Source organism: Gigantopelta aegis, chromosome 13 (genome assembly GCF_016097555.1).
Source record: "Gigantopelta aegis isolate Gae_Host chromosome 13, Gae_host_genome, whole genome shotgun sequence".
Classification (NCBI taxonomy): domain Eukaryota; kingdom Metazoa; phylum Mollusca; class Gastropoda; order Neomphalida; family Peltospiridae; genus Gigantopelta; species Gigantopelta aegis.
In genome coordinates this window covers 6,224,069-6,248,355 of record NC_054711.1, presented here as the reverse complement: position 1 = coordinate 6,248,355, position 24,287 = coordinate 6,224,069, and the positions used below count along the sequence as shown (strand labels likewise).

Below are 24,287 nucleotides of genomic sequence, written 5' to 3'. Positions count from 1 at the left end.
AGGCTGATTTCACGTTGAAAGTCACAAGTTTTCTTTTATTTAAGCACGTTTACTAAATTGATTATTCGTTTTGTCTTAGTAAGGTTTGGGGGTAGGATTTAGCTCCGCCAGTCGAATGCTCGCTTGAGGTGTTTGCGTCGCAGGATCGAACCACCTCGGTGGATCCATTCAGCTGATTGGGGTTTTTTTCTCGTTACAACCAGTGCACCACAACTAGACAAAGGCCGTGGTATGTGCTTTTCTGTCTGTGGGAAAGTGCATATAAAAGATCCCTAGCTTCATTAGGAAAAATGTAGCGGGTTTTCTCTGATGACTATGAGTCAGAATTACCAAATGTTCGACATCCAATAGCCGATGATTAATTAATCAACGTGATCCAGTGGTCTCGTTAAACAAACCAGACTTTAGTAATGTTTGTTTTATTTAACGACACTATTAGAGCACATGGATTTATTAATTGTGTCACGAGGTCTTAAGGCTGCGGCACACGATACAAAGGAAGGAAATGTTTTATTTAACGACACACTCAACACATTTTATTTACGGTTATATGGCGTCGGACATATGGTAAAGGACCACACAGATATATAGAGAGGAAACGTGCTGTTGTCACTTAATGGGCTACTCTTTGCGATTAGCAGCAAGAGATCTTTTATATGCACCATCCCATACACAGGATAACACATACCACGGCCTTTGATATACCAGTCGTGGTGCACTGGCTGGAGCGAGAAATAGCCCAATGGGCCCACTGACGGGGATCGATTCCAACCGACCGCGCATCAAGCGAGCTCTTTACCACTGGGCTACGTCTCCCCCCCCCCCCCCCCCCCCCCCATAATACGAATGCCTTATACGGAAATAGCCGATTGACAAGACCAGTTACATTACGATTTGATCGGTTGCTGTGTAATAGGTTGTTCTCGTACAAGGCACTAATATTGTGTGGCGTCGCCTATAGAGAAAACCCGTCACATTTTGCCATTAGCATTAAAGGATCATTTCTATGCACTTACCCACAGACAGAACCAGTGGCGTAGCGTGGGCGCAAAATTCTGGACCGGTGGAAGGGACTCGGGGAGTGCTAACGGCCCACTGGTTAAGGAGTGCAATACTTGCCTTGCCCCGGGCGCTGGCAACCCATGCTACGCCACTGGACAGGGCAGAACACATAACTGTCTTTGATATACCAGTCGTGAGGCACTGTTTGAGACGGAAAGAACAATCGGAAAATGGGTGCACTAAACCTATTCGAACCGTTGACCTCAAACACCTCAGACGATAGCGCTACTGTCTGAATTAGATTTCGCCCCCTTTCCTCGTTATTTTATAAGTGGATTTTATAATATAACTTTAAAAAAAAAAAAATCTTGGAATTAATGTGTTCAAAGATAAAGTGGGGTTTTTTTTGACGACACCACTAGAGCACATTCATTTATTAATCATCGGCTATTGGTTGTTGAACATTTGTTAATTCTGACATATAGTCTTATAGAGGAAACTCGCTTCATTTTTCCATTAGTAGCAAGGTATCTTTTATATGCACCATCCCACACACAGGATAGCATATACCACGGCCTTTGATATACCAGTCGTTGTGCACTGGCTGGAACGAGAAATAACCCAATGGTTCCACCGACGGGGATCGATCCTAAACCGACCGAGCATGAAGCGAGCGCTATACCACTGGGTTACATCCCGCCCTTTAATTTGTACACGATTAACCTCCAAATGCATTTGCTTTAACCCTATTAACGTTATAAAAATGTTTCCTGTCTGTTTCTAACTTATTGTAAAATGAATAAACAGAATGGCAAACTATTCTAATCCTTGATGCTGTCGCGGTTTGTTTAAAGCTATAAAAAGCCGTAACATGTCGAAACATGTTTTTAAAAACAAGCTACCAAATTGTTCACAATATTTATATGTATGATCCAATTTATAAACAAAAGTAAAGTTTGTTTTATTTAACGACGCCGCTAGAGCACATTGATTTTTTCAATTTATAAACACTGCTTGTAAGATAAACACCAAAGGTACAGATATGAGCATACATATATACAAACCTACACACTTCCCCACTGTTTTATTAAAGTTCTGTCCATCATTACAGGCAGAGGCAGGAACTGAAAAAGTGAAGTAATGATAATAATTTATTATAATAGGAGTGTGTGCGGAGAATCGGGGGACGGGTCGTAACCCCCACCCCACCCCGAATTTTCTTTTTAAAAATATATTTTGCGGGAACATCTTAGAATCTTCGCTCGCCACAGTCTAGACCCCCTGTGTAATTTTCTGCAGATGCATCAGGATAACATGCAACACCTACAAGCTGGTGATCTGATATCGATGATATATAACACTACTTGTGGCAACTGCAAATTGCCTCTTCATTCCCTTTGGTGCATCTGCATAAAATGTTCTGAGAATAAAAGTTGAGTTGAGAAATCCCAAGCGACGGTGCATGTACATAGAAGGTTCTGGGAATACTCGGAACATTGTTGACGGTTCCAAGTAATTCGAGTGAAGTAACAGACCTTCAGTGTACAACAAATTTAAAAAAACACATATAAAAAGGAGAGGAATGTCTTTTTTAACGCCTCAGAATACATTTTTTTTAACGGCTATTTAGTGTCTGATATACTGCACACCAAAAGATACGCAAGTTAGGGTTATGGTTATTATAGGCCGTACCCTGATCAAAATCCTACGGGGCGGGGGTGGGGGTGGGGGGTGGGGCCACTACTTTTTATAAACTTATGAAACACTATACAAACTGAACCCTGAGATGTGTATGCTATTTTCTGGAGTAAAAAAAAAAGGTGAGATTATCAGGGTGTGGGGGCAACTCCCCCTGCCCCCTGGAGGGTATGGCCCTGTGATTAGAAACTCTCAATTCTGTGATATGATAAACTGCATCAACATGTAGTTGAAAAATGACATTTAATATTACAGCCTTTCTTTTGGAGTTCAGTATACCTGCCACGGTGGGGTATAATGGGAGGAGCCATCGAACTTATGTCTGGTAGGTACTGGGTTCGTACCCCGGTATCTCCTCACCCAAAGCCAGTTTTAACTGTTCATTGGGTAGATATATTAAAGTGACATTCCTGAGTATGCTGCATTGTAAGATGTTTCCGGTTAATAAAATATTTCTACGATTAAACTTGCATATTAAATATAGTTTCTTGTTTAGAATATCAGTGTCTGTATATTCAATGTGTTTCTGGTCGTTTTAATATTTATAAGAAGCCCAAACTGGATTTTGTCTTCAAATAATTTCGTACGTACGAAGGAAAAATAATAAAGAAGTAAAATGAAATTTAACCTAGTACAAATATTAGAACGATCAGAAACACGTTTAATATGCAGCTACTAATATTTTATGCAGAACAATATATTTATATGTAATTACAATCGTTAAAAGTCTGTTAATCGATAACATCTTTAAAAATGCAGAAAACTCAGTAATGTCCCTTTAAGACGACTACACCGAATGTTTAAGACCACTACACCGAATGTTTAAGACGACTACACCGAATGTTTAAGACCACTAAACCGAATGTTTAAAACGACTACACCGAATATTTAAGACGACTACACCGAATATTTAAGACGACTACACCGAATGTTTAAGACGACTACACCGAATGTTTAAGACCACTACACCGAATGTTTAAGACGACTACACCGAATGTTTAAGACGACTACACCGAATGTTTAAGACCACTAAACCGAATGTTTAAAACGACTACACCGAATATTTAAGACGACTACACCGAATGTTTAAGACGACTACACCGAATGTTTAAGACGACTACACCGAATGTTTAAGACGACTACACCGAATGTTTAAGACCACTACACCGAATGTTTAAGACGACTACACCGAATGTTTAAGACGACTACACCGAATTTTTAAGACCACTACACCGAATTTTAAAAATTATTTAAATTTGTAAATATATAATTAACACCTTTGACATATTCTAACATTTTAAAGCATTTATTACAGAATGGGTATTTTTTTATTACAAAATGAAATGTGCACCTATTTTTATTACAACATGGGTCGTTTTTTATTACAGAATGGGCATCTATGTTTATTACAGAATAGGTCGTTTGTTTATTATAAACTGAGTACTTATTACAAAATGTGTAGTTTTTTAATTACAAAATAGGTACATATTGCAAAATGGGTCGTTTATTACAAAATGGGCCCCAAACAGACGTAGACATGGAATCTACTTAACCCAGTTTTGTAGAAAGTGATTGATGCGTATCACGCATACGGATACGGATTATGGGACATTAAATTTCCGCATTAAAAACACCACTAAATCACATTGATTTATTAATCATTAGCTATTGGATTTCAAATATTTGTGGAAACCCTCTACATTTGACAGTTACATACTAAACAGGTGACTCCAATAGATTAATAAAACCAGACACGATGTTATTAATATTTCAAGAGGACAGTATAGAACTGTAACTCAAGCCCTGCACCCAAGCCTGTTAAATCCCATCGGCAGCCGACGCTTTGCATCACGGATACACGCACTACTTCTATTTACAATAAAATGTTCTAATTTTTTAAATACCGGTTTGTCGAGTACTGAGCTGTATAGCTGGCTGAAAATGACTGTCTGTTGTGAACTGAAGCCCCCTACTATGAAACATAATGAGTACGTTGTTAATGGAAATATCGTCAGGTATAAAGAATATGTGTGACGCATGTGTGTGTAGCATATGTGTGTTTATAACGAAGTGCGGGGGCAGGGTGTACCACAACACGAATGTACAGTATGACACTCACTATCTTCATTAACATGTAATCTTTATTTTCACCATCATCATTACTATCATCATCACTACCACAATCATCATCGTCATAATTATCCTCCTGATCAACATCGTCACCATCATCACTACAACAATCATCAATATCATGATCATCATTATCACCAACATTGCAACCACCACCACCACCACCACCATCACCATCACCATCATCATAATCAACATGGCCACCAACATCATTATCGTCGTCATCATCATCATTATGATCACCACCATCATGGCCATTATCATCATCACTACTTTCACCATCATCACTACCACGATCATCATCATTACCATCATAATCATCGTCATCATTATCACCACCATCATCAACACAACTACCACCACCATTATCACCACCATTTTAATTATCATCATTACCACCAAAATCATCATCACCACCACCGTCGCCACCACCATCATCATCACCACCATCATCATCATCATCACCATCACCACCACCATCATCATAATCACCACCACCATCATCACCACCACCATCATCATCATCACCACCAAAACCATCGTCATCACCACCACCAAAATCATCATCATCACCACCACCGCCACCACCACCACCATCATCATCATCATCATCATCACCACCACCACCACCATCATCATCATCATCATCATCATCACCACCGCCACCATCTTCATCATCACCATCATCACCAACATCACCACCACTTACAGTCAGTGCAGTAGGCGATGCTGCAGCCCCCGGGTGACTGTAGTCGATACACGAAGAAGTCCCCACAGTTGTGCACGTGGATGGCAAACGTGTAAAAACAGCAGTCTCGTTCCTGTCCCGGAATCGTCCACGAAGCGCATGCGCGACCAAACGACTGTTTGCCTCGAGCTGGGAGTTTCCCGCCAATATCCAGCCACACCGGAGCCTGGGTTCCACAGTGAAATGTCTACAAAAGAAGAAGTGTTAATATAAAATGAAAACGAAAGTAGGTATATTTATACAATCAAAATTAGATTTTTGAAACTGATGTTTTAATTATTATTATTTATTTATTTAATCAAGAACTGTTGTAGAAATGATCATAGTAGGACAGATGCGCTAGGATCATATTAGGAGTCGCGCGCTATGAGCATCGATATGGCGAACACAAAATGTTTATAAACATTCTTTCCCTACCATTATTTGAAGTTAAGCAAGGTAGAGGAATACTGTAGCCACTTCAAGCAATTAGAATCGGAAAAACATATGAGAGAAAAACATGAGCTATTGCACCTACCGCGACACAGGTAGCATGGTATACTCATAAGTTATTTATAAATGCTTTTAACGAGGAGTGGTTTTTGCGAAAGTTAATATTTCCTTCTGTCGATATGTTCAGAACACAAAGGGTCGAGTTCGCACGAACCGTGTTAGGTTTTTATGGTGCACGTAGCTTAAGCATTCGAACATCGTCACTTGCTCAAATGACTAATTAGGATATACGTCTCAGGTATGTCTAGGAAAATAGAGATGCAACCATTACGTTTGAAACCTGTTAACCGTTGATATATGGATGGTGTCATAAAAACATGCAACAATGCAGGTTTTGTTTTTAAGGCACTTTATTGTTGCCAGCCATATTGAAAGAAGCTGCACGGTGATATATACACGCGAAAAGCTGTTCCGTTGTATCAAATATAGCTTTCTCAAGCCAAATGCAAAATGTGTTAGATGGAATTTGACTAATATGATGAAATGTCATAACTGTGCAATTATTTACCATTATTATCCATATGGTTCAACATAACCGAGTTAATAATAATCATACGAAGCACACGTGTAATAACAAGTGTAATGACATAATTTTGGAAAGCGATGTCATGTTAGGATGGTGCATATCAAATATTATTACTCATATGGTAAACAATATATTGGTACATATCAAAGTCCCACTAGAACGCCAAGTTGGACATAACATTTCATGACGTCATCAATTGGCGCACTACAACCTTACAGGAAGGTCAACCAAACGAGTTGAGTGATATAAATTAAGATCATCGATTATGGGTAATAAATAGGATATTAAACTCGCTACCGTTTTTCGTATCATGTTTATGTCCCTCGTGAAATAATTTTCATTGTCACTCGCTAAACCTCGTGACAAGTGAATCTTATTTCACTCGGGATATAAACATGATATGAAATGGAAGCTCGTTTAATAGCCTATAATTATCAAATGTTTGACATCCAATAGCAGATCATTAATAAATCAATCTGCTCTAGCGGTATCGTTTTAAAAAAAAAAACCTTAAATATATAGTGTCTCTCATAATTACATTAAAAATGGCTTATGCACTTTTATGTTTGTTAAGTTTGCATATACGTAATGTGCAACGTTAAAGGGTCTGTCCTGGTCTTGCTATCTTTGTAAGATGTTTACGACTAACACATTCTTTGTGATGATTAAACCGGCCTCGGTGATCTCGTAGTTAAGCCATCGAACATAAGGCTGGTAGGTACAGGGTTCGCAGCCCGGTACCGGCTCCCACCCAGAGCTAGTTTTAACGACTCTATGGGTAGGTGTAAGACCACTACACCCTCTTCTCTCTCACTAACCAGTAACCAACTAACAACTAACCCACTGTCCTGGACAGACAGCCCAGATAGCTGAGGTGTGTGCCCAGGACAGCGTGCTTGAACCTTAATTGGATATAAGCACGAAAATCAGTTCAAATGAAATTAAATTAAATTGATGACTAAAATGACATATTGAATATGTGCTCTTGTTTAGAATATCAGTCTCATTATATTCAATGTGTTTGCGGTCGTGTGCTTTTTGGTAGTCATTTTTTGGTAGTCATTTTTTTGGTAATCATTTTTCATTCAACCCCGTAATATGTATTTTTTCCGTACGTACACAATTATTGGCAGATAAAATTCGGTTGGCTTATTACAAACATTAGGACGACCACAAACACCTTGTTTATAGAAGGAAATGTTTTATTTAACGACGCACTCAACATATTTTATTTACGGTTATATGGCGTCAGACATATGGTTAAGGACCACATAGATATTGAGAGAGGAAACTCGCTGTCACCACTTCATGGGCTACTCTTTTCCGATTAGCAGCAAGGAATCCTTTATATGCACCATCCCACAGACAGAATAGTACATACCACGGCCTTTGTTACATCAGTTGTGGAACACTGGCTGGGACGAGAAATAGCACAATGGATCCATTGACGGGGATGGATCCTAGACCGACCGCGCATCAAGCGAGCGCTTTACCACTGGGCTACGTCCCGCCCCTCATTGTTTATACATACACACTGGTATTCCAAACAAAACAAATATAATATTTAAAATGTAACTTTAATCACGAAGAAAGCTCTGATAGTCTGAAACACCTTACAATGGAACCAGTGCACCACAACTGGTCAAAGGCCGTGGTATGTGCTTTCCTGTATGTGGGAAAGTGCATATAAAAGCTCTGATAGTCTGAAACACCTTACAATGGAACCAGTGCACCACATCTGGTCAAAGACCGTGGTATGTGCTTTCCTGTCTGCGGGAAAGTGCATATAAAAGATCCCTTGATGCATTAGGAAAAATGCAGCGGGTTTCCTCTAATGACTACGAGTTAGAATTACCAAATGTTTGACATCCAATAGCTGATGATTAATTAATCAATGTGCTCCAGTGGTGTCGTTAAGCAAAACACACTCTACATGTCAGAATTACAAAATGTTTCACATCTAATAGCCTATGTTTAATTAATCAATGTGCTCTAGTGGTATCGTTAAATATACCAATCGTTAACTTTATCTTACAATAGTAGAACACTCAAGAGAGTCCCTTTAATAAATCATTGCCTTTAAAGGTCCTATGTAAAATTTGAAACTACAATATTTCGATATTTTTACATTTATTTTTAATAAATAACTACAAAGTAATCGATCCCACGCATAATCTCTTCATAATTAACTCAAGAATAATAATTTTAAAAACGTATTGCCCTGGATCATAAGCAGGGATCCCGAATAATTTGTTGATAAATATACCATGACCACCATCTTTGTTTCTTTTGTCAGTTGACCACAAAACAGCCTAGGTACGTTTAGTGTGTTGAATGTGTTCGCATACTACAGTGACGTCATTGGTTAATGCGTGTGACACGCTCTCAAGACAATCCTCTAAAATAAAACATTTCTACTAGTAAATGGAATTATTTAGTTTTACTCTTTAATAGGCATATAACTGAATGTATAAACTTTATGTTTTAAAGCACAAATTAATCAATATTTTTGACAGGAACCGCCATTATTAATACTTTCACATAGCTGTGGTATGTGCTATCCTGTCTAACGTTCTAGATAAATTGAATCCACTGAAGACGATGGTACCATTGAAATAGTTCGTAGCGCTCGGCCTGCTGAACATGCCACTGTTTTTACACTCAAGATTTCTTTTGGTAAACGAAATATTCCAGTAAAATCTTGGCGCTGCGTTGAAGAATTCTCAAATTAACAAAGGGATACTCGACGTTCTTGACTTTCAACACACGCTAATGTTAACATTCTTCTCAATCCGCGTCGGCAAATGTTCACGATCGACATTTTTGTTCTCTCTAGGTCTTTTAAAAGTAATTTACACTGCAATTTGTCGGAAACGCATACGCATAAGGGAAAGTAATAAACATGGGTTTTTTCTTATTTAAATTTATGTTTTTGTTTTCGTTAATTTAATTTCTTCTTCTTCTTTCTTCTTCTTCTTTCTTCTCTCCTCTCTCTTCTTCTTCTTCTTCTTCTTCTTCTTCTGTGTTCAGTTTTGTAATACTCTTTAAAATTCACATCAGGAGATTTACTGCCTCCATGAACTCAGTAGTTACAAACAGGTGCCAGTGCACCACGACTGGTATATCAAAGGCCGTGGTATGTGCTATCCTGACTGTGGGGTGGTGCATATACAAGATCCTTTGTTGCTAATCGGAAAGAGTATCCCATGCCATTGCGTCTCGACAGCGGGATTCCCCTCTCATTATCTGTGTGGTCCTTAACCATATGTCCGATGCCATATAACCGTAATTAAAATGTGTTAAGTGCGTCGTTAAATAAACCATTCCTTCTTTCATTCCATCTTATACTGCCACGTGTATATATGCAGTGTATTATATTTTGTATGCCACTATGCTACAGTGGCGTCGAGGTTATGAAATTAAATTTAATTTCTATATACTTAGTTTTATTCTTGTATTGCTTTATTTTCACAGGGTCGGATTTAAGTGGGTCTATCTAGCCAGCCCCCCCCCCCCCCCCCCCCCCCCACACACACACACACACTTTCCCCCGCGAGTTTCGAGGCGAACTGCACTCTGTTAACATCGCCCCTCATTATATTAGTACCAGTATTTCAGTCAGAATGAATGAATGAATGAATGAATGTTTAACGACACCCCAGCACAAATATACGCACGGCTATTGGGTAATAAATACACATGGGCGGCTATTGGGTGATCATACAATGATATTTACAATTAATATGTACAGTTCTACGTCACTATGTAAATTGGCGTCACTCGCGTTAGAACCTCAATTTGAGATAACAGACACATATCTGCAAGCTTTGTACACGAAAATGATTTCATTTATCTACAATATAATTATTGTTTACTTAAAAAAAAAAAATTCTACAAACAAAAAGGGCACTTGGACATTTTGAGGGCACTTGAACAATTTTTGGGGGGACGCGTCCCCCTGGTCCCCCCCCTTGGATCCGCCCATGGCATATGAAAATATTATTTAGATACATTTTCATACCTGGGCTCCCTTTAAAATGATTTTAAATCCACCCAGGGCTATGGGTTGCCTTGCAGTAAATGATGGACTTCCGTGTCACAATTCGATGTCAAAGATTTACGGAATGAAAGCAATTGCAGCTGTAGTCAATGCAGTCCGATATCCCGCTAGCGATAATCACTTTCCATTGACGTTTTAATATGTCAATATCTTGTTTTTTTCTTTTAAAGGGACATTCCTGAGTTTGCTGCAATTTTAAGATGTTATCAACTAACAAAGACTTTTTAACGATTGTAATTACATATTAAATATATTTTTCTGTATAAAATATTAGTGGCTGTATATTAAACGTGTTTCTGATCCTTCTAATATTTGTACTAGGTTAAATTTCATTTTATTTCCTAAAATATATTTTTTTCGTAAGTACCGGTACAAAATTATTTGAAGACAAAATCCAGTGTGGGCTTCTTACAAATATTGAGATGGCCAGAAACACATTGAATATACAGACACTGATATTCTAAACAAGAAAATATATCTAATATGTAAGTTTAATCGTAGAAGTATTGTATTAGTCGGAAACATCTTACAATGCAGCAAACTCAGTAATGTCCCTTTAACATTAAAAAAAAAATCTTCTTCTTCTTTTCTTTTTCTTGACCTTTTTCTCTTTTTTTTATGAAAGCGATTGAATGTCTCCATAAATAAACAAACAAATAAACAATAAATAAATAAATATAATAAAAAATAATAAAATTACATTTTCAGAGAATCCGGAAATGTCCGAACTACAATTAACTAATCGCATACCCCGACACATTCCGTTGCCATGACAGCGTCTGACCCATTGATGAGGAACCTGTACCAGCCAGCTGACATGTGTACGTCACACAGGGGTTCGTCTGGCCCCGCCTCCTGGTACATGTGGGACTTGTAGCGTCTATAGTCGTCCAAAACCTCGTACTCGCCTTCGTAGCACGGACCTGGGTCAAAAACAGAATCAAAAGGAAATTTGTAAAAATATTTTATAACAGCAATACGTGGGACTTAAATTATAGAGGGGCGGGATTTTGCTCAGTCGGTTAAGTGATCGCTTGAGGTGCTTGCGTCGCAGGATCAAAACCCCTCAAGTGGAACCATTCAACTGATTGGGTTTTTTCTCGTTCTAATCAGTGTACCACAATTGGTCAAAGGCCGTGGTATGTGCTTTCCTGTCTGTGGGAAAGTGCATATAAAAGATCCCTACCTGCTAACTGAAAACAAAGTAGCGGGTTTCCTCTGATGACTACGAGTCAGAATTACCAAATGTTTGACATCCAATAGCCGATGATTAATAAATCAATGTTCTCTAGTGGTGTTATGAAACAAAACAAACTTTAACCTTAATTTAAAGAACTGGTAAATACGCTAAAACGAAACACACTTTGGGTATAGTTTGCAAGCAAGGCTAGCAAAATTGCTCCGAATCATTCTTTGCTAGTTGTGACTATATGTGGTGTCGGTAAACAAATAAGTTTATTTTAAAAGTTTTGTTGCATAATCTGTCCAAAACAATGAAGAAACGGAATAAGGAAGTACAACCTTCTTGGAGTCGGACAACAGTGTTAAATTGATGTCCAAAAGGCAAAATAACGGTCAAAATGATAACCAAATAACTGGAACTACCACACCTACACTATGCAATAGCCATGCACACTCACTGCAACTGTAACTGTAACTGTAACTGTAACTGTAACTAACTGTAACTGTGTGTTTTGTTTATTGTGGTTTTGTCTTAAAGGGACAGTCCTGAGTTTACAACAATTGTAAAATGTTTCCGACCAACAGAGCCTTTTCGATGACGTAATATACAAATTAAATACATTTTCTGATTTAGAATATCAGTGTCTGTATTTACACGGTTTTTGTTGTTGTCCTAATGCTAGCCCAAACCGGATTTTACCTCCCAATAATTTCATACGTACGACAAAATATATATCACGAATTAAAGTAAAAACTGAGTGCTACAAACATTAGTATACGACCGCGAACACATTCGATATAGAGACACTGGCATTCTAAACAAGAAACTGTATTTAGTATGAAATAGTAGTCGCCATCAAGGCTCTGTTATCGCAAAAATCTTACAATTGCTGCAAACGCAGGACTGTCCCTTTAATAAGCCGTGAAGAAAACAGATGCAACTGACAAAAAATGTCTTCAGTGTTCATTGCTAAAAACATTTTGTGATTGAAATTTACATAACTTACGTTACTCTCCGCGTCACGGCAAGCGAATTTCAGAGAAAAAACACCAGCAAAACAAAACTAAACTAAATACAGAAAACAGGGCCCATTTTGACAAAACATCGTAAGCCTAGTTTAAATCTACGACTAAATCACAATTCTTATTACTATTATAGTTCAACAAATATATTTAGAAATACACATATTTCATTTTCTTTTGTCCTTAAAATACTCCAGCTTCCATAACCATGTAATTTTATGCGTGAAATAGCCGCCAAACACATGTAAACGAACGACTAGTATAACTGCTAGCAGCAGACGTAAACGAACGACTAGTATAACTGCTAGCAGCAGACGTAAACGAACGACTAGTATAACTGCTAGCAGCAGACGTAAACGAACGACTAGTATAACTGCTAGCAGCAGACGTAAACGAACGACTAGTATAACTGCTAGCAGCAGACGTAAACGTACAATGTTTAGTGAAATGGGCCCTATGCTTTTAGAAACACTTATTCTAATTTGTTTCACGATCCTTGCCGATTTTTAAAATGGCCCCTGATACAAACAACGACTTTATAACAAAATAACACATTCAAATGGTTTTATTTTGTTTCCAAAGTTCACAACTTTATGGAGCAATCGTTACACGGTGTAACACCACCTTTGGAATAAAACCCATTAATGAAATAATCATCAACACTTTTAAATATTACACTAACTATTTAATTTAATAATCATCAACACTTTTAAATATTACACTAAATATTTAATGTAATAATCATCACATCAACCGTTGTAATCTCCTTTCAGCTGCAACTGTTTTTGTAATAAAAAAAAAATTCTTCGTCTTCAAAATATTATTTTCCCCTGCGAGCTTAATTTAGTTATTACTAACGATGTTTTCCAGATTTGCAACAGAGCATATTATCGTTAGAGAAGCCCCTCCCACGCACGCGCGTGGTTTCTTTGATTGACTCGTCATAGTTTCTATAAACACTAACCTCTCCCAGTTGAAAATACTTCGCATGAAGCTTGTATTGCGACTGTTTCAATTATTTCATTTCATTTCATTTTAATTTTATTTTTGTGTTTCTGTCTAATTCCAAGTTCAAACCTGATTTCATAGGAACACGCCTTCATTCATTCATTCATTCATGCATTCATTCATTCATTCATTCATGCATTCATTCATTCATTCATTCATTCATTCATGCATTCATTCATTCATTCATTCATTCATGCATGCATTCATTCATTCGTGCATTCATTCATTCATTCATTCATTCATTCATTCATTCATTCATTCATGCATTCATTCATTCATTTCAAACCGGCCTCGGTGACGTCGTGGCAGGCCATCGGTCTACAGGCTGGTAGGTACTGGGTTCGGATCCCAGTCGAGGCATGGGATTTTTAATCCAGATACCGACTCCAAACCCTGAGTGAGTGCTCCGCAAGGCTTAATGGGTAGGTGTAAACCACTTGCACCGACCAGTGATCCATAAATGGTTCAACAAAGGCCATGGTTTGTGCTATCCTGCCTGTGGGAAGTGCAAATAAAAGATCCCTTGCTGCCTGTCGTAAAAGAGTAGCCTATGTGGCGACAGCGGGTTTCCTCTAAAAAACAGTGTCAGAATGACCATATGTTTGACGTCCAATAGCCGATGATAAGATTAAAAATCAATGTGCTCTAGCGGCGTCGTTAAATAAAACAAACTTTACTTTCATTCATTTCAACTTATTTTCGTGCTTATATCGAATTAAGGTTCAATCACGCTGTCCTGGGCACACACACCTCAGCTATCTGTGCTGTCTGTCCAGGACAGAGGGTCAGTTGTTAGTTGTTAGTGAGAAAGAAGTCGATGTAATGGTCCTACACCTATACCCATTAAGTCGTTAAAACTCGCCCCCCCCCCCCCCCCATTTTTTTCTGATTCACTTTAAGGGTGAGGGGTGGTAGTATTTATATCCGTGGCGTTTATGTCGATTGATACGCTGCAGGTAGGAGTTTGAGCAACATATGTTACTATTGTCGTCTATGGGATTTGATTTGGTAGTATACACCCTATAAGCACCAGGCATGTGCCAAGAACCGCATACTTGAATTTTAATTAGATATAAATGAGCAAGAGTAAGAAATTTCACGCCAACGTTTATTCAGCGGCCGTGTCGGTTACGCAAATTCCACACGATGCAGCCGATATATACGTGACCAAGTGCACCATTTGCTTTTCGAACTGAAAATGGCTATCAGCAATACTCTTGAAGCTGCGAATTTAACAACCGTTTATTTACGAACATCACTGTCTCTAATAAACGTCTGTCTCACAGCAAACAGTTGTTAAAATAACATTTTATTCCATATAGGCTTCACCTGCATTCGTTAGAAAGGTGTTATCGCATGGCTCAATCTTCTCGGATCGCAAATAAAGTTGGAGAAAAATAGATCTGTAACGACAAAGACTGTGCTACGCTAAATAACTGACGGTACTGCCATAACCTGTTTATCAGAACCATAACCAGTCAATCGGTCCAGTAAAATCAGATATGGTTAGGTCAGGTTAGGTCAAGTCAGGTCATAGGGTTTAACGTGCACATTCAGAACAAGCTGTTGTAGCGCACGCCTGTCATGGGTATAGGTGTCGGCCTAGGCCGGCTCCTCCGTTCCAGGACAGGAAAAGGGTTGGGGGTGACCGGGAGAAGAGACCGCCCGCGCTGACAAGTGCAAGGGAGCACCAGCAGCCCGATCGGAGTCGCTGGCGGGCAGGGGGCATATTTGGTGCTACTGAATTCTGAATATGCCCTAGGATTAAGTAAACAAGTAAAACTATGCGCAAATTTCTTGAAGTAATTTTGGCACATTTTGACATTAAAAGACAAAGGGGAGCTAATGCTTAATTTTAATTTAGTTTGACGAATGATAGCTCATAAGATAATAATGGTTTTTGAGTGAACTCTTGACAAGCTGTATATTAACAGAGAACCTATAAACTCAATGATCATTCGCTCAAAAATATAGTCCCTAACCCAGGCGCGTGTGCAGGGGGAGGGGTTGTGGGTTTAACCCTCTGCTTGAAGCCAAAAATTCCTCTTTTTTTCTATGTATTTTCCGGGGGAACATGACCCGACCTCCTAAAACCTTCGCTCACCACAGCCTAGACCCCACTGCCCTCGCCGAATCTCTTGCACACACACCCACAAGCTCAGCCTATATAGATACATTAACGTAACAGCTTCATCGTAGATATAACCTTGAAAAACAAACAGTTAAAAAAATATTATTTCAAAAGCACACAAACAAAAACAAGACTGAACACATCTAGTAAAAATAACAAATTAAAACAAACGTATTTTGTAATCATTTGACGTCACACATTGTATTTAGAAATCGTTAACATGTAACTACTTAAATGGAAATTGATATTACCTGTAAAAGTTACTTTGTTTTGTTTAACGAAACCACTAGAGCACATTGATTTATCAATCATTGGCTATTGGATGTCAAACATTTGGTAATTTTTGACATATAGTCTTACATAGGAAACCCGCTATATTTTTTTTCCATTAGTAGCAAGGGATCTTTTATATGGATCAGCACACACCACGACCTTTGATGTAACAGTCGTGGTGCACTGGCTAGATCGAGAAATAACCAATGGGTCCACCGAATGTCTTCATCGCTTTTGCTCGAATTTGAAGATTTCCTCCCCACCCCCGCTCCGTCTCATATTCTTATGAAGAAAAATGTATTTCGCTGAATTCCCCGCCCTCCTATGTAATTAAATCGTTAAAAAAATCCTTTAGATTAGAGATTAAGAAGGCTGAAGCTAGCTTTCATCTGACAATGTACCTAGTCAAACTATGTTTGAATTACAGCCTGTTGAAAATGAGTTCTGTCAGAACACGCGATATATGATAATCAAGACAAGATGAAAGTTATCCGAGACGAGGTGTATGGCTACCGAGATTAGATATCCGAGACGAGGTGTATGGCTATCGAGATTAGATATCCGTTAGAACAAGTATCGGCTTAAACTAATCACTTAGGATACAAATATACATATTTAAAAATAAAAAACAAGGCATGATCATGGTGAACTAGAATCCACCTTCCTCTGTGTAACAGGAGTAACGTACGTTTACTTTCATTGTTGATATATTTATTTATTAAAACTTGCACTATAAACCACTGCACCGACTTCTCTTTTACTAACCACTAGCAACTAACCGTTGGCCCCTGTCCTGGACAGACAGCCCAGCTTTGCGTGTTTAACGTTGTTATTGTTGTTTTTAAAGGGACAGATCCTAGTTTTTAAATACTACAGCATATTTTTCACTATTAGAGCCGTTTATGATCACTGAAATCAAACATTACTTATATATTATTATCCATTTCCGTAGAACCGAAGTGTTTCTGGTCATCCTGGCGTTTCTAATACCAAAAAAAAAAAAAAATAATAATAATTAAAAAAAAAAATTCTTCATATTTTTAAAAACGCACGTGCGTCTGAGAAGTAGGGGTTTATTGTTTCTAATTCTAGTCTATTTTTAAGGATATTTCCCGTTTTAACGTCTTTCACTCTATTGTAACTTTATCTATACCACTTACAGGTTTGTAAATGAACTAAATTTAGTGTCCATTTTTACGGGTTACAACTAGGGTCTGCACCTTTAAAGTTTATTAAGCCCAGCAACAAATATGGTAGTGTCGAAGTGTGCTTTCACCGTAACTGGGTATAAGCTGAAATGGGTCAAAGAAAAGAAACGAATAATACAAATAATGAAATGAAATGATATAATGATAACATAACACAACATAACATAAAAAAAAAGTTCCGAAGAGACGGGAACATTCTGACAATAAATTGATAATATATGAGATAAAATGTAGTTTCATTAAAAATACGTCTTGTTCAGAACCAACTGTCTGGAAAATAGTACTGAGTTTTTAAAACAGAATTCGTCCTATCAGCATAATTATGGCCTAGTTATTTTGAACAAGGACTTGAGTACGTCAAACATTTATTGTTAAGATTGGATTTTCTTACGTTAAGAGCTAAATAGCAGTATTTGGCCAGATCTATTGCTATTTCTTCTTCTTCTTCAACTTTAGTTTCGTGCTTATGTCCAATTAAGGTTCAAGCACGTTGTCCTGGGCACACACCTCATCTATCTGGGCTGTCTATCCAGGATAGTGGGTTAGTGGTTAGTGAGAAAGAAGAGGGTGTAGTAGTGGTTCTACACCTACCCACTGACTCGTTAAAATTCGCTCTGGGTGAGAGCCGGTATCGGGCTGCGAACCCAGTACCTATCGTTCTTATGTCTGATGGCTTCACCACAACACCACCGAGGCCGGATAATTGATATTTTAGTTTCATTGTTAATTACGGTTTTTTAAATTATTTTGAAAGGGCCAATTAAAAGTTTTAGAGCGTGAATTTACGATGCTTAATAAATCTGATCTCACAGAATTATACTGCGGACAGGTTATTATAAAGTGTAGTTCATCCTTTATTTTAGGGTTATTTGTGTATTTACAGAACAATATAATAGAGTAGAGTAGACTAGATGTTTAACGACACCCCAGCACGAAAAATACAACGGCTATTGGGTGTTAAACTGTGGTAAATGCAAATATAATGTGTGCTACAGAACAAGAAATATCTTTCATTTCTAGGAGTCATAGCTTTGGTGTGTCTGCCACTTTCGATGTGTAACCGATGCGTGCTGATTCGCTTATTAGATAGTGTCTTCCTATGAATATCAGTATTCGTCTGCTTATCATAATTATCTGTCCGGAAGCACCACCCACTGTGAGGTTTTATTAGCTTCGCCAGCTGTATTACTACTCTCCCACCTCACCCCACCACCCCGCCTGTTTTACACACGTAGTTTTATTTCTCATTAAGATGCGCCACATCACGCAGTATTTCCTTTGATTTAATCTCAGTGTACAGATGCATATTCTAAACCAAACACACATACGTGTGTGCTTAAAGCGCTCTTACACACCAACTTAACAACACGTGCGCAAATAGACATCAAGGTCTCCTAATTACCACAATCAAGTGTGCACTATTTTCCATCAACTATGAAACAGGTCTACGTTCAGTCAGTGAACGTTTCGCTAACGTTCGCGAACAATTTGATTGGTTCCCGACATAGCTATTTGGTTTAACGTGAAGCGCCTAAACCAGTCTGCCGGACGTTTTTCTGATCTGACTGGCTGAACGCAGACAAGGAGTAAAATGGTTGTTTGGTTTATGTTGGATTGTCTAAACAACCGCTTTTGTTTAGTACATTAAAGCAGCAGATGCACACAGTTATATCTGGATTTGAAGCAACATATTTACTACATATGTTTCTAACCGTTGGTTACACAACAGGCCTACAACAGGAAAGTGCAATTAGTTGTTGAGAGAAAATAAGGTAAAACAATGGAATTTTAATCCATGAAACCTGCGGGTTTCGTATTTCCGTTTTAAGGCTATTCTGAGATATAGAAATGTGGTGAAAATATGTTACACATATTTCTGCACGCAAATAAGAACGTGTGCAGGATTAAGGCACAATCCGAGCTACACGGCTTAGAATGCCACAGTAGGTGGGATATATAATTGGTTTTCAAAAGAAAGAAACAAGACACTCTTCAGACGTATCAGCATAATTATGGCCTCATTATTTTGCACAAGGACTTGAGTACGTTAAACTATATCTTGTTCAAAACTAACTGTCTGGAAATTAGAATAGGGATTTTAAAACAGATTTCTTCGCAACAGCAGACCTTGCCTTTTAAGGTGCGCGGGTGCGATCGCGCTCGTACAGCGTACGTAATTTCAATCTGGCGAGTGTGAAAAATAACGCACGTTACACTTAAATAACGCACGTAAAATAATTGTGTATATTGATTGACACTATTTATCTTATGTAGCTGACAGAAAGATCCTTTTAATAATAACCGAAAAAAATATTACGAGAGCGGTAAAGTCCATGCAAGATTTTAATATATGACTGGTACTTATCTTTGCTATACAAATCGGAAAACACTGGTTTAATAGACATCTTCGAAGACGTACCAATCCAATCAAAACGTCTTTGCCTATTTAATTTATTATTAATTAGAAACAGTCCACTTTTGTAAGGTAATAGATCACAACGTCTGATAAGGATAAATCATTTATACTGTTCATATAGTTATGACAAAAAGAGAAAAGGGATTGAATTAAATAGTGGCTTTTGTAGCCTACACAAATGAATTCGTTACGGAAATCAGCGAAGTCGGTAAAATTGTCTCGATTAGTTCATAACTGTTAGCCTACAAAGCTTACGCGAGGTCCTGAAAATGACAATCGTGTAATTTTATACTTTCTTTAAAAAAAGAAAAAAAAGAAATGATAATAGGTATGTAGGAATAAGCCTAGGTATTTGTTTACGTCTATTAGTTTTCTTTTTCATCTTTTAAAAAAAAATCAAATAGAACTTCATTTAAATATTTGTATTTCAGCCAGAGGTTAAGGAATGTGCATATATTATTTATATATGTATATATGTACACACTATAGTAACAGTAATCAATGATCATTGCTGACTATTTAAGTTTTGTTTTGTTTTGTTTGTTAGAAAGTCACAGAACACGTGACTGGAACATGATTTGATGCGCAGTACTCTGTGGCATACTGACCAATCAGAGCTATCGGGGTCAGATTATTTTACTCTTGGAATTCTGCACTCAAGACGCTGGTCTACTTGACAACTTATTACGCATTGATGATGATGTCTAAAATTATTGGGAGTTTTATTATCTTTATTATTGCATCCCACGTTTGGAATAAAATTCTTTGTAATGACAGATTTTGTCAGAGTCTGTATATTTTTTTATCAAAACATTGGGGCCGTTCTAGATCAATGACGTAACGCTGTCAGAGCCGTTCGTAACTTGTAGCAGAATTGCGTATACATGTCATAAATTTATTTCTATAGTACTACTCCTAAAACTTTTTAATAAATTATAACTCCATTCCTGAAAGGGAAAAGAAGTCAGACTACAATAATGAACCAAACAACATAAAATTAGAAGAAAACATTATTGGTTTATTGCTTCATTTTCGCAGCATATGTCTCTGCATTGACATTACCAATTACTTCATAAATTAATAATGCTTGGTTTTCACTCGCCTTAGTATTTTGATGAGTGCGATATTTCACTCGCCTAAGCGATTTTGAGGTGTGTTATTTTTTACTCGCCTTTGTTTTTCAAAAGCCAAGGACTGCAACAGCACTATTATAGCCTCGTCATTTCAAAGACTCGTTTCGTTAAAACTATGTCTTGTTCAGAACTAATTGTCTGGAAAACAGTACTGGTATTTTAAAACAGATTTCATCTCAACAGCATTATATTTATGACCTCGTCATTTCAAAGACTCGTTTCGTTAAAACTATGTCTTGTTCAGAACTAATTGTCTGGAAAACAGTACTGGTATTTTAAAACAGATTTCATCTCAACAGCATTATATTTATGACCTCGTCATTTCAAAGACTCGTTTCGTTAAAACTATGTCTTGTTCAGAACTAATTGTCTGGAAAACAGTACTGGTATTTTAAAACAGATTTCATCTCAACAGCATTATATTTATGACCTCGTCATTTCAAAGACTCGTTTCGTTAAAACTATGTCTTGTTCAGAACCAATTGTCTGGAAAACAGGGCCCCATTTCACGAAACATCGTAAGTTACGTCTGCTACTAGCAGTTATGCCGGCCGTGCGTTTACACTTGTTTGGCATCAATTTCACGTAAAAAATTACATCATTACGGAAGCTGGAGTATTTTAAAGACAAAAGAAAATGAAATATGTGCTCTTCTAACTATATTTGTTGAACTATAATAGTAATAAGAATCGTAGATTTACGTTTACGTGCAAAACGTAACTTACGATGTTTAGTGAAATAGGCTCCAGTACTGGTATTTTAAAACAGATTTCATCTCAACAGCATTATATTTATGACCTCGTCATTTTGAATAAATACTCTAGTACGTTAAATATATGTCTTGTTCCAAACTAATTGAAAAATAGTACACGGGATTTTAAAACTGAATTCTTCGCAAGTCCATGAAATTGAATTGGCAATGTTTTTGTTGGGGGGGGGGGGGGGGGGGGTTCTCAGCCACCGCTACATTTCGTATTATTTAATAACATTTATAATAGAATTTGTGAGTAGCATGCTTCTAAAATGGTTTTATCGCCCGAAACCGTCTCTCAACATTCTCCAGACGGCAATGGCGACTGTTTCCGCTGAGAAGGTAATGAGTTCCCGCCTTTCTTGTTGAAGACGTCATAACTCATAATAATAACTGTCCGTATCGGTCTAAACGAAATGTTTTTATTCAAATCTAATCAACGCGTGTTTCAGTGTTTGTGTATTTGTCGTAAATGCCTATTTAGAAATCTTTTTTTTTTTTTTTCTACGCTTGTAAAAGAAACACGAACTCCAATCTGGTGCATGTTTGGGGGGGGGGGGGGGGGGGGGGGGGGGGGTACTTGGAGGTAGATTCACCGATCTAAGTGAATTGAGGTGATTGCGTTGCAGGATCGAACCACCTCGGTGGATCCATTCAACTGATTGTTTGTTTTTCTCGTTCCAACCAGTGCACCGCAAGTGGACAGAGGCCGTGGAATGTGCTTTCCTGTCTGTGGGAAAGTGCATATAAAAGATACCTTGCTGCATTAGGAAAGACGTAGCGGGTTTCCTCTGATAACTACGTGTCAGAATTACCAAATGTTTGACATCCAACAGTCGGTGATTATTTAATCAATGTGCTCCAGTTGAACAAAACAAAACAAACTTTAACTGTTTATTTTTAAATATATTTTCCGCTCGCCAGTCTAGACTCTCCAGTATAATTTCCTACACACGTACCTGCAAATCAAATCAAGTTACTTATTCTTGTGCTTTTATCAATAATTATTCTGCCAGATGGGGAAGAAAAAAAGATGGAATTCAGAGGATAGAAAGGAAATGGGGCAGTGGGATAACAACAACAACAACAACAACAAAAAAACTTTTATGTTCGTGCTTATATCCAATTAAGGTTCAAGCACGCTGTACTGGGAACATTTCAACCATCTGTACTATCTGGCAGTGGTTTGTTATTAGTGAATGGTGACCATGTTACTCTTTTTTATTATTGTTTTATTATTTTTAACCGTGGCTTGGACAATCGTTTAGTTTTGTTCGCTTGTGTTTACCCATGGCCTTACACAATATTACATGTTAATACATTCGAAGACACATGTATTATAAAGAGAGCCAGCGACAGAGAGAGAGAGAGAGAGAGAGAGAGAGAGAGAGAGAGAGAGAGAGAGAGAGAGAGAGAGAGAGAGAGAGAGAGAGAGAGAGAGAGAGAGAGAGAGAGAGAGCGAGAGAGACAGACAGACAACAGACAGAGAGAGAGAGGGGAGAACATAGAGAGAGAGAGAACAGACAGACAGACGGACAGACAGAGAGACAGACAGACAGACAGACAGACAGACAGACAGTAAAGTTTGTTTTATTTAACGACGCCACTAGAGCACATTGATTTTTTATCTTATCATCGGCTATTGGACGTCAAACATATGGTCATTTTGACACTGTTTTTAGAGGAAACCCGCTGTCACCACATATGCTACTCTTTTACGACAGGCAGCAAGGGATCTTTTATTTGCGCTTCCCACAGCCAGGATAGCACAAACCATGGCCTTTGTTGAACCAGTTATGGATCACTGGTCGGTGCAAGTGGTTTACACCTACCCACTGAGCCTTGCGGAGCACTCTCTCAAGTTTTGGAGTCGGTATCTGGATTAAAAATCCCATGCCTCGACTGGGATCCGAACCCAGTACCTACCAGCCTGTAGACCGATGACCTAACCACGACGCCACCGAGGCCGGTGAGACAGACATATATAGAAAGAGAAAGACAAAGAGAGAGCGAGAGAGAGAGAGAGAGAGAGAGAGAGAGAGAGAGAGAGAGAGAGAGAGAGAGAGAGAGAGAGAGAGAGAGAGAGAGAGAGAGAGAGGGGGCAGAGAGGCAGAGAGAGCGCTAACGCAACAATTTAATTTACTAGTATTCCACTTACGATTGCCTTTCAAAGATCTAATAATCTTAACAATACGATATGACAGAGACAAAGAAAAGCTGAGAGGAGAGCATATCTTTAACTCGCCTAGTTTTAAACAATATTTCATTAGTTTATAAATGTTAGACATCAAATACCCCACCAACTCATTCGCCAATAACCTTGACATATTTCTCAAAGATTATTTTCGCCGAGATGCCGTCCCTTTACGAAATCCTGACAATACAGAAATGATGTATCGTTGCTAGTTGGCCCAAAAGATGAAAGATCATGTAAACGAAACACAAAGTGTAGAGTGTTGATCTATTCACCATTCATACCTTGGTAGATATCGATATTTAGATCTAT

The 24,287-nt window shown here is 38.0% G+C and overlaps 1 protein-coding gene across 3 annotated transcripts in view; it reads right to left on the bottom strand.

The window, feature by feature from the left end:
* LOC121387668 (von Willebrand factor D and EGF domain-containing protein-like) overlaps positions 1-24,287 on the bottom strand; it is a 137,187-nt gene that overhangs the window by 62,393 nt on the left and 50,507 nt on the right. For all 3 annotated transcript variants that reach the window (XM_041518855.1, XM_041518856.1, XM_041518857.1), the window contains exons 2-4: positions 11,407-11,579; positions 5,540-5,765; positions 2,067-2,126 (exon numbers count right to left, since the gene is read on the bottom strand). In XM_041518855.1, the coding sequence (XP_041374789.1) occupies positions 2,067-2,126; positions 5,540-5,765; positions 11,407-11,579 (459 nt within the window). The remainder of the gene's footprint in view (positions 1-2,066; positions 2,127-5,539; positions 5,766-11,406; positions 11,580-24,287) is intronic.